The sequence below is a fragment of the Henckelia pumila genome, chromosome 1, assembly GCF_033568475.1.
Source record: "Henckelia pumila isolate YLH828 chromosome 1, ASM3356847v2, whole genome shotgun sequence".
Classification (NCBI taxonomy): domain Eukaryota; kingdom Viridiplantae; phylum Streptophyta; class Magnoliopsida; order Lamiales; family Gesneriaceae; genus Henckelia; species Henckelia pumila.
In genome coordinates this window covers 163,573,817-163,586,847 of record NC_133120.1, presented here as the reverse complement: position 1 = coordinate 163,586,847, position 13,031 = coordinate 163,573,817, and the positions used below count along the sequence as shown (strand labels likewise).

At 30.4% G+C, this 13,031-nt stretch overlaps 1 protein-coding gene and 1 long non-coding RNA gene across 2 annotated transcripts; both read left to right on the top strand.

Annotated features, from left to right (window-relative positions):
* Window positions 1-6,440: 6,440 nt before the first annotated feature.
* On the top strand, window positions 6,441-8,181 carry LOC140876076 (mogroside IIIx synthase-like). Its single transcript, XM_073279932.1, has 2 exons — window positions 6,441-7,796; window positions 7,898-8,181. Exons 1-2 carry the CDS (start codon window positions 6,471-6,473, stop codon window positions 7,928-7,930), a joined length of 1,359 nt encoding a protein of 452 aa, XP_073136033.1. The 5' UTR covers window positions 6,441-6,470; the 3' UTR covers window positions 7,931-8,181.
* Window positions 8,182-8,872: 691 nt separating this feature from the next.
* On the top strand, window positions 8,873-9,394 carry LOC140883182 (uncharacterized). Its single transcript, XR_012150399.1, has 2 exons — window positions 8,873-9,109; window positions 9,190-9,394. It is a non-coding gene; the product is annotated as an uncharacterized lncRNA (long non-coding RNA).
* Window positions 9,395-13,031: the final 3,637 nt, after the last annotated feature.

Here is a 13,031-nt window from a genome sequence, read left to right as displayed (position 1 = left end):
AAATTATATGTTATTAAACGATATAAATCTTAAAGTGTAGATAAATAAGTTTAAATAAAATAATAGATGCATTTTATTGTATTTGTATATTTGTTTTTTGTAAATATACAATATATTAAAAAAATGCTATATAATTTCAAATATTAAATTTATTACTAATAAATTATATGTTATTAAACGATATAAATCTTAAAGTGTAGATAAATAAGTTTAAATAAAATAATAGATGCATTTTATTATATTTGTATATTTGTTTTTTGTAAATATACAATATATTATAAAAATGCTATATAATTTCAAATATTAAATTTATTACTAATAAATTATATGTTATTAAACGATATAAATCTTAAAGTGTAGATAAATGAGTTTAAATAAAATAATAGATGCATTTTATTGTATTTGTATATTGTTTTTTTGTAAATATACAATATATTAAAAAAATGCTATATAATTTCAAATATTAAATATTAAATTTATTACTAATAAATTATATGTTATTAAACGATATAAATCTTAAAGTGTAGATAAATGAGTTTAAATAAAATAATAGATGCATTTTATTGTATTTGTATATTTGTTTTTGTAAATATACAATATATTAAAAAAATGCTATATAATTTCAAATGTTAAATATTAAATTTATTACTAATACATTATTTTTATTAAACGATATAAATCTTAAACTGTAGATAAATCACATTAACAAATATATCACGATAGGTGGTTACAATTACAATTACGTAAATGACCCTCTGTTCCACAACCACGTGGCCTACGTCTACGCAAACCTCTACGCGGTACAAAACCTTGAGGATTATTTTGGACCACATCGTCATTGTCCTCACTGATTTGATTTTGTTCATTTGAATAACCTGTAAAAATAACTGGTGAAACAACATTTCTTTGAGGTGCCGACGTGTTAGGAAAACCAGGTGGCTGATCGCTGATCAATTCGATAATACTTTGGATATGGCTCTGAAATGGCGTCCGATAATTCTCGTCATCATATGCACCAAATGGCCCCGTGTTTTCAAAAACACCAGATGGCCCTGCATTTTCAAAACCACCAGAAGGCCCTGCATCGTCTTGCCAACCAGATGACCTTGGAACATATCCTAAAGGTGACCTTGGAATATCATGTGGTCCAGGAGCAAAAATATTTTGGGGATATGGTCGAAAACCAATCCCGCTGACCGTGGGAGAAATAGTGCGAACAGTTATGCGCTCATACCATCGAAAGTAGTCATCATCTGTCTGCCTAGATCTTCCATGCAATTGACCTTGGACAACATAATGCAACCTTCTGTTCCAAACATTAATTGTATTTTCATGATATTCCCTCCAGTCTGTGTTGCGATGACCTGATCTGTTGATGTTGTGGAGGTCATCGTTGTCAACTACAGGTCTTGGAATAGGTTGACGCATTTCAAATTGCCTTAACACTCGATTCGGACGATGCATCTCCAAAATTTCAAAGCAAATCAAAGGACAAACGCATCGCCAAATATTATTGTCGTATGAATCCATAATTATTCTGAAATCTGGATCGTTTCTGTCGTATACTATCCAGTTAAACTACAAAATAAAAATTAAAAAAATTACTTAAAATCTTCTATAAACAAGTTCATTGTTGCACTGTTCATATATTTTCATAGTATACCTCATCATGATTCATACGATCAAATGAGTCTCTTATAATTCGAAGAGAGTGTGTCGGTGCATAAGTATAACTGAAAACATTGTTCCACCTACAATAAAAATATGATTAAATATCGAGTAAATTAATCAGAGTTCATATTATGACAATAATGTTTTTACCGAGCACCGTAGGGAGAAAATGGCATAATATCTTCAGCAGGATTCGGGGCCACAAAATGGGATAAGCCAGCTCGATCAGAATTAACACATTTAATCCTGCTCCATGCCCATACCTGTCATGAGTATAAAATATAATTAAATAAATATTAATTTAATCTCATTTAATCATTATAAATTATACCTGCAAAATATATAGAGGCCCGGCTATTTTAGATTTTCCTATACGTGTTGCATTGCACAACTCACGATATAGGAACGCTAAAACTGCACCTCCCCAACTGTAAGATTTTATTCGATCAATGTTTCGGAGCAGTTGTAAAAAAATCAATCTAGCCGATCCTCCTTGATAATCTGGTAGCATTATTCCTTCGATAATCATCAATGCTACACACCAACTATATTTCACAACATCAACCTCGGAACTATTATCATCAATGTATGTGGAGGTGCAGTGTTCGTATAAAGAGGTCATCGACAAGTGACCGCCTTTGAAATGCGTCGCTAATGGCGTATATCCCAATAAATTTAAACATATGTGTTGCCATTCTCCCACTTTATGCGACACATCTATACCAGATATAACCTCACCATGAATTGGTAAACCCCAAATAACTGAAATATCCTGCAACGTGATAGTCGCCTCACCACATCTAAAATGAAATGTGTGTGTTTCACGTCGCCATCGTTCAACCAGAGCAGTGATCAAATGATTATCATAAACACGAAATCCACACTGCAAAACATCGAAAAATCCCATATGATGTAAAAATGCTTTAACACGGCTATGTAACCCATTCTCCGTATATAATTTCCAAATCAAGTTGTCCGATCGTTTGGCCCGAATAATTTCATCAATATTTCCCGAAGAAACTACTGATGATATATGTGATGCCTGCAAATATAACACGCTCGAATCTTGTACTGTTGCCATTCTGAAAAAAAATAATGACAATCACTAATCAATAAGTTAGATAATTATAACAATCAATTATAATTATAATAAATACACTAAAAATAATACATATCATGATCGAATAATAATCTTCATGCTATTTGGAAATAAAATAAAATATTAAATATGAATTACATTAATTATTTTATTTGTTTCAAATAAAAATAAAAACAATAAAAATAAAATTAATAATAATAATAATAACAAAAGATTACTAAAAATTATTTCAATCATCTTTGTAATACTATATTTTATATAAAATAAATACGTTAATAACAATCACAAATTTGTCCTTAAACTAACTTTTTTTATATTTTAAATATTTTATATCACATTTTAATATGAACACAAAATATAAAATATTGGGATATCAATTTGAGATTAAAAATAATGTTGTATGAATATTATTTTTTTATAATATTTAATAAAAATATGAAGTCATTATCAACGTTATATTTATAAGATATTTTTTTTTATTTTAACTCTATGAATTTTATGTAAATAAATAATAAATAAAAATTATTATATTATATTATATATATATTTATATATTGTTATTTATTTTAAAGAAATATTATTTTAAAAATATTTCAACTATAATTTTGATCGATGATATATTATTTCAAATTTTCAATTTATTAGCAATATATCATTATAACATATTATGATTAATTAAATATATATATATATATATATATATATATATATTTATATATGTAAAAGTATAATGAAAAATAATTAGAGATTAAATAACATATTTCAAACGTTAGAATTAGCTAAAAGTAACATATCTTGTTTCAAATAATCGTAAATAAATAAAATAATATATTAATTAAGATTAAAAAACCAATAATTAGTTAAGTTAAACATAGTAACATACTATTACTATCTATCTTGAATTTTTATTTACGTAATATCACAAATTGAACGATAATTATAAATGTTTAATATTTTAAGTAACTTAATTTAGGAATTAATACTATTGACGAACTTACTAAAAACAAGGGCAATCAAATAAATAGTACAATTATAGAGCGTGAAGGATTAACCAAAATATTATATAATATAAAAATATAATATATTAACATAACCAACAAACTATAGTCAACATTTAACTTAAAAAACATGAATAATAAAATTATTTAAAATATTCACAAAACTTAATATTTGTTATAATAATATTAATACGTACCTCTATGTTATTTCACGTTTAATATCAAATTTACCTGCAAAAACAATATGAACAAAAATTCATATGAATAATAACACAATTTTTTAAAGAAATTATTTTGCATGAAAAATATATAAAGAATTAAAACGATAACATTACGAACGTACCTAATTCAGAAACAACGCAGAGAAGATTTCAAAAAGTTTCGGTGTTGCTCAAAAAAAAAAAAAAGCTTCGGTGCTTCTTCTATAAAATAAAAAAAGAAAGCATTTAAGGAAAGGGAAGAAAAGCTTCGGCTCTTCTCCAGCAAAATAAAAATGAGATGCTTTCGGTGCATAATAATGAGAGCAACACACAGCATGCCTATTTATTATCACAATCGCAATAATTTTGCATCATGGACGTTTAATTTCGCCCGTGATGCAAAATAACAAAGCGGACGCTGCCAAGGCAGCGTCCGCTTTTTGCAGGAGCCGACGCTGCCAAAAGCAGCGTCCGCTTTTTGCAGAAGCGGACGCTGCTTTGGCAGCGTCCGTTTATGCAGCAAGCGGACCCTGCATTAAAATACAGGGTCCGCTGTTGGCATGAGTGTTTTGCCGGCATTATTTGTGCAAAATATATATTTTTTAAAATTATATATAAAAAAAACCCAGGGCGGGCATATAATATTCGAACTCAATAGATAAATTTTTTAAAAGAAAATCATACCTGCAAATTTAAAATTGTTATCATGAGATTGCCAGTTGAATTGACTGTAGTTTTCAGAATTGCAATAGTGAGGTCAATTGTATATGTTGTGTAATTTGTAGGGATTTGGATTGTTGGGCTTTTAACGCACGCAAATAATTTAAAGGCTTCAATTTATGATTGGTTTTGCACTAACATTAAAAAATTGATAGAATATATATATATATATATATATATATACATATATATATATATAATATAATATAATAATTGGGCTAAAAAACAACTGCGGGTCTGCAGCCCACTTTTGCTCCCCAATGAATATACGTTCCTGCATATGGCCGTTAGACACATAAATGGAGCCTTTAAAAAATTATGTACTGCTTTTGGAGTACTAAACTGATCTTTGATATTAACTGATATTGGAGCTCAGGTGCTCAACTGATGTTGGGGATCAACTGAAGTTTGGTGCGAAACTGATCTTGGAGCTGTTTGGGTACTGTAGCAATTGAGCAATAAGCCATGAGATATCATCGAAACACTGGAACTCGCTAGAAAATCAATTTAGCTAAATTTGAGTTTTAGCTTCCATCTTAAATTTAAAAACACAAGTTTTGTTATCATCAAAATAAAAATTATTGTGTTTCACAACCCAACAATAACTGTAATTTTTTTAAAAAACTCAGTCACACCCCATAATCATAACTACAGGTATTCCATATTTCAAAGGACAGTAAAATTTACCTTTAAGATTTTAGTCATAAAATCATAAATAATAACAAATATGGCCATAAGTTCACATAATACACACACAATATATGTAATAATTTTTAAAAAATTAAATATAGCATAACAATATTGTGACCAATGAAAAATATTTCAAAACCAATTAAACTAATGCCACTATATTTTTAATTGATGTTGTTCCGTTTAAAATTTCCTAAAATAATCCAAAAGAAAAGTCACTATTAGAGTAGTGAAATACAAAAAATGTATTACAAATATCGCTCAATTAATTATTATATTAATATTAATTAGTGCATCTAAAATTTATTAGAAAATTCATTAAATTTTTTTTTTTAAATGTACAGATAAATAGTATGTATTAATTTATAATATATTTCTAATGAAAATAAAAAAGATTCAATTTATTTTATTTAAATATTAAAATTTGTGTTATTTATCAATAGAATATAATTCAAGATAATAATATAATTTGAAAATATAAAGATAATAAAATATTAGTTAATGTATATTAATTGTCACATATTCATCAGAATATGCGAAATTTTTAGAAAACCTCTAAAGAAAAAAATTTCCTAACTTATAAAAAAAACAAAACAAAACAAAAAGAGAATTCAGAATTCAAAGTGGTATATTTATAAGTGTGTGTTAGATAAAATAAAATAAATAATGGATTATGCTTTCAAAATCAATATTCAAATCCAACCACTTAGTTTTAAAAAATATTAAATCAGATTTGTTCAATCTTCCCCATTCATTGATATAAGACAAATCAAACAGCTAGCGCCATTTGTTTAAATCTTCTACCTTGAATAATCAAATAGTAGTGAAGTCTGATACGTAATCATGCAGGCGAAAAACAATAAACTATAAACGACGCGAGTCCTGAGAAATTCTATTTTATTTCAATTAATGTGGAACAAAATAATATTAACGGATTTCAACATTTTTGGTTTGCAGAGTTAGATGTTTGTGCAAATTACATCTGTCCAAAAACGAAAAAAGAACTATATATATATATTTCTCTTGACTCGCTATAAACAAGATCAAAATTCAGACCTCGAATTGCAGAGCAAAAGGTAATTCCCATTATTAATGGAGATGAAAAATGGAAACAAACTCAGTATCCTTATGTTTCCATGGATTGCACATGGCCATGTATTCCCATATCTTCAACTATCCAAGAATCTTGCAAACAAGAACTTCCACGTATACTTCTGTTCCACAGCAATCAACCTTGATTCAATCAAAAACTCAATTCAACAACAATATTCTGATTCAATCCAACTAGTTGAACTTCGATTACCATCCTTCCCCGATCTTCCTCCGCACTTCCACACGACGAAAAACGTGCCCCCGAATCTCATGCCAACGCTTTCCAAGGCCTTTCAAATGTCCATCTCCAGCTTCACTGATATCATCACCCATCTGAAGCCGGACTCGTTGATATACGACGTTTTCCAACCGTGGGCTGCCGAAATTGCCTCGTCAATGAACATTCCGGCAATCCATTTCGCCACCACGGGGGCTGCGGCTTATTCATTCTTTTATCATAACTTCTTCGTTAAAGATTCGGCCTTCCCTTATCCGGCGATGTACCTTCAAGACTTCGAAAGGAGGGCGGTGCAGGCTACGATTGCTAGAATTGAAAGAGATGAGAAAGACAAGAATTCACTGTTTGGCCACTTTGAACTATCTTATGACATCATTTTGATGAAGACATGCAGGGGAATTGAAGGGAAGTATGTGGATTATTTGTCTGCTCTGTGCAAGAAAAACGTTTTACCAGCTGGTCCTCTCATTACACAATCTAACAAGGATGAAAATTGTTCAGAGATCATGGAATGGCTAAGTAGCAAACCCGAGCTTTCGACGGTGTTCATTTCTTTTGGCAGTGAAAACTACTTGTCTAAAGATCAAATGGAGGAGATAGCAAAAGGGTTGGAGCTTTGCAACGTTAACTTCATATGGGTCGTAAGATCTCCTCTCGGAAAGACGATGAACATCGAAGAGGCAATGCCGAAGGTGTTTCTGGATATAGTTAAGAAAAGAGGCATGATTGTGCAGGGATGGGCGCCACAAGCTAAAATCTTGGCACACAATAGTGTAGGCGCTTTTGTGAGTCACTGTGGGATGAGTTCTACAATCGAAAGCTCTTATTTCGGCGTGCCGGTTATCGCCATACCATTGAAACTCGACCAGCCTCTGAATGCTAGGCTTCTGGTAGAGGCTGGTGTTGGTGTTGAGGTTGCAAGAGATGAGGATGGAAATTTCAGGGGAGATGAGTTTGCGGACGCGATAAATAAGGTTATTGCGGAGCCGAGTGGCGAAAAGTTGAGGCTGAGGGCGAAGGAATTGAGTGAGAAGATGAAACATGAAGAAGAAGAGTACATGGATCAAGCAGCGGAGCAGCTGTTGCAGGTTTGCATCAAATATAAGCAACAAACTTAGCTTTTGAGGATATAGCATGGGATACTTTTACACTTGAATCTTGATAGGGGATCTGTCGATGTTGGCTTCAGGACACTAGATCGAAGAGCTCGGATCATCATTGATTTGACCTGCAAAAAGATTCGGGCCGTCCATATCCCTTCCGGACGCTATCCGGGTGGGATAGCATCGACAGATCCCTTGACAGGAAGGGGAAAAATTCTTCTATGTATAAGTTATGATTACAAATATTATGGTTAATTACACTCTTATATATGTTGTTTCCAGTGAATTTGGATTTGATGTTGGGTACTTCAAACATTACTGTTTTCCTACATATATTTGAATAGAGCCCTTTTATGACTAGAGATTCTGATCCAATGTCATTCCCCTAGAAATTCTATTAATCCAATCTGTAAAATTCCCTTGTAAAATTATATATAGAGCCACACAGAGTTATCAAATAATTATTATTATAGAAATAAAATAAAGTTTGAAGTGATAAATAATAGGCAATAAATTTTAGATTTTAAAGTCATAATTAATTTTTTTTATATGAAAATATGCTTGAATGATTTTCAATCCTAAAATATATACCCCTATTATAAATATATGAGTTTTGAATTGTGATATTGTCTTCTTTGTTGTCCTGATTTGTGTTGTTTCTTCAAATACCAAAATTAGGGGTAGTGTTTGTCATATAGTTTTATTTAATCACATTTACTACATTACTATTGGTCATCATTGTCATCATAATGATTTAGATGACCGATTGTCTTCTCCAACCACAATTCAAAAGCCACCAAGGCAATATTTTATCTTCTTCATCTTAACCAACTTCACCATGGTTTTAAAGAAAAAATTCGACCTTATCTCATAAAGTATGTGAAAATATTTTATTAGTTCAAATCATGTGAACCCTACATGATTGAGTGTGGTCCACATAATTAAAACTAATTAAGGAGTGTCATTTACTCCATGGGATAATATCCATGGGTAGGGTCCAACTTTCCGTTTTAAAGCATCTTGTAAAGGAAAACGGTTTCTCTACATGACAGCCCCTAAAATAAATTCAACACTAAGAAAAACAATCGCATCCATGGTTTCCATTGAAGAAAAATCCCACTAACATATATATATATATTTTATTTACATCCTTCTTTTTCCTTGTTTTACGTTCATTTACTAACCATCTTATCTTATCTTATATGCTAACTTCTTCATTTTCTTTGTTTCATGTTTCTGTTTCTAGCCAGGTGGTTGTTCTTTTTAGATGGGTTGTTTGTCCCATTTCTGCGCTCCGGGTGCTCACTACGTGTTTGATAATTTGCTTATAACATTGTTTTGTTCATTTTTTTACACCCCTCTTATATCTTATACCTAGCATTGGGCAAGGAAAAGAAACACGGAAAAAGGTCGATGCCGATGTGCTTGGTATAACGAAAGAGATATTGGTTACTTCAACCTAACGCACCATCAACATGATGAAGTTGAGACTAATGAATTCATTAAAACATCGAAGGATCATAGCTCTTATAGGTTATTTTTTCAAATCTTTTTTTAAGTATATATTTGGTCACTTCATTTTACTTGGTCGTTATTATTGTTTGTTCGTGTATCTAATTTCCTTGTTTTCTTTTCCATGCGTCGAGTTTCTGTTATGATGGATAATCTTGATTGTTTTGGTGTTTTTATTTTTATTTTTTATTTTTTCTTATCTCATCTTAATTAATATATGTTGTTTTGTGGTTTCAAGTGTCGTGTGTGCATCTGTCTTTTTTTTTTTTTTTTTTTTTATTTTTTTTGGTTTGGTTTGGTTTTTTATCAATATTTGTCCATTTCGTTTTACTATGTTCTTGTTATTGTTTGTATAACATCTATTATATATTTTTGGGAAAATTGCAAATTTAATCATGTATGTTTGTCACTTTGCGATTTTGGTCCTCTATGTTTTCACATTTCAGTTTTAGTCCTGTATGTTTTGATTTTTGGCAATTTCGGTTCTTTTTATTAAAAAATGCTTACGTGGCACTGTACACGTCAGCATTGAATTGGTGCCACGTCAGCGCCACGTCGGAAAAAGGACAAAAATTGCCAAAAAAAAATAAAGATATCGGACTAAAACTGAAATCTGAAAATATAAAGGACTGAAATCGCAAAGTGACAAACATAAATGACCAAAAAAGCAATTTTCCCTATATTTTTTCCTTTTTTTAACGACAGATGGGTCCATTCTCAGGTCTGATTGTTAAACTTTGTTCTACTGTGTTATTTTGTGATGTCAAAGTGTGGTTAATAGGTTTTTTCATAGGTTTTACCTACTTTTTGTGGTGTCGTGTGTCCTGAAAAAATTTCACTCTTCATATATAACCAAATAAAAACTGGAATTTCAATCCAGTTTGATTAGAATATTAGCTAAGACGTGTTAGGAGAAAATTGAACTGGTAAGGCATTACACCGACATATATATTATATATGTGTTGCAGGGTATATGTGTGCATGACACCGACGTATGTAGGTGTTGCAGAGTATAGGTGTTTCGGATTTAATTATCAATATAATCGAATCCAATCTCTTATTTATTCAAATCAACATCTCTAAGATGTATTAGAGTCAAGTTGTGGCAGTGAAACCAAAGGAAGAAGAGCATCATAGTAGCAAAATCGACAAACAAATTCATACCAAGGGAAATGGAAATTCAACCAAAGCCTAGGTGAGGATTGAAGCAAACTAGGAATGATTTTTTTTTTAATTTCCGTTAAAGGATGTTCGTAGAATTCTTACACGTACGTACATATTTAGGAAATCTTTTGCTTAAGAATTTGAGGTTAACAACTGAAACTGGTGCAATAGAAAAACATGTATACACTTGGGATTTTGGAACAATGGATGTCACCACAGATAACATGGGGACTAACTTTTGGAACCATAATTTTTAGGTCTCTCAGATCATGAAGACTCGTTAGCATGTTTAGGTCTAATCTAATCTATCTAAGTGGAAAATAAGGGTAAGGATTTGTGAAATGAGACTAGGCTAAAGTAATCATGCAGGGTCAAGAAATTGGTTATCAATGATGGACTTACCTATATGTTTTCATAATTGAAGTTTTCAATGACATGATTGAGTGACATTATAATTTATTAAAATCATGATAATGAATCATATAATCCAAAAATATGTGAAACAAGGCTTGAAATGGATAACTATTGAGGCATGTCGAATGTCTATTAATTCTTGAGAGCCGATGGGAGATCAAGATTGATAAAACTTGAACTTATAGAAATCATCCTGCTTAAAGAAATTTGAGGTTGGATCTAAACCTTGAACTTGAGAAGTAACACAGAGAAGACAAGTACACATAAGTCAGTAAGTTAAAGATATTCTGCAAGCAATGAAATTTTTATGTGGCTAAAATTCTAGATTATTCAATCACCCGTAATTAAACAATAAATTATGTATATGTTAGATAGAGATCAATAAGAAATAAGTACGGTTGGATATCATGTAATTTAGTTCAATATTTTATGTCACAACATTAACATTTTCTAAATTGATGGAATTTTTTTAATTGACTGATATGAACTAAGCGTTACAGAAAATTTACTTCAAGATGAGTAGCAAAGTTATAATTTAATTCGTAAATAATATATTAAAACATATTTCAAATTTCGTAGAATAAGGAAATAGTTATAAAAAACATATTTAAATAGTGACAACATTATGTTTCCCATGGTATGCGGGTAAACGCTCAAAATATCAAGTAGAGTATGTTTTTGAAATCAATAATAGAATAGATATATAGAGAGGAAATATGTACATAAAAAAAATATTGCATGCATTTGATTAACAATATCTAATTGAGAGGTTAACCTTAAAAGAATGTAAATTTGTGTTTCTCGGGTGATCATCGGATAAAAACAATGCCGAAAAAAGTGATGATGGTTACGAGAATATATGTCAGAGAAACGTGTCTCGGAGTAGGATTAATGGAGAGAAAGACAGAATAGATGTTGAAGTACTTCGTGATTATACCGAAGTACACAATGAATTGTCGGTCGTCAAAATCAAGCTAGAATTGGATTGTAAAATGAGTCATGTGGATAAAAGAACGTCGTCTCTGATTCATATATCGCTTATGACGATGATTTCTTTATTTTTGGGATATGATTTGTCTCATCAATTGACAAGTTCTCCTAGATATGTCATTCTTCAAACATCTTTAAATATGATTTTAATTTCATACATATGTTTAAATGTTTTCATCAATAAGCTGTTCTACGTGCAATGCATGTACACCTTTCTAGTATATATATATGTGTGTATGGGCGGATACAGGAGAGATCGTATGTTAAGTAACGAAAATAATTGTTATATGTTAAGTTGTATGTAACTTTCAATAACAAAAATAAAATAATTAAAAAATAAATAGAATACTCAAAATTAAAATTATTATATTATCAAAAGAGGAAGATTTTTTATTTAGTGTGAGAAATATAGTGAGGGGAAAAAATTATGATCTAGAGATCTGGAACAGTCAGAACTTGAGTCTAAGCGCCAAACTTATTGTATTCATTTAAAATTTGTGGGCCAAATATTATATATACTAGAAACAAAAAATTCTTATATAGTATTAGTGTTATTAAAAAAATTTTCGGACGGCCACATTTCTTCCCTAATATATATATATATGTAGAGTAATTTTCAGATGCCCAATCATTCATGCCCAACTCGTCTTCGACCACTAAAACCCACTATCGGGTTTTAGTTGTTTTTTTTAAAAAAAATCCGTATCACTAAAACCCACTACCGGGCTTTAGTTGTCGGGGACGAGTTGAATATCATTGGTTGGGCAGCTGAAAATTTCTATATATATATATATATATATATATATATATATATATATATATATATATATATATATATATATAGTTTTTTTATGGTGCTCAACATTATATGCTCACTTCATACCCACCATGTACAAATCAACTCATCTATTGTACATGGTGGGCATGAAGTGGGCACATGCATAGTGTTAGACACCCTAAAAGAACTCATATATATATGTACTACGAAGGTACGTACACGTGCGATGCACGTGATGAATCTAAAATTATATATTAACATAAATATTACAGATATCTGATCGACAATGGTCATAAATATTATTTTCAAACTAAACAAAACGATATAAAACCAATAACTGAAAAACCATAATATTTATTATA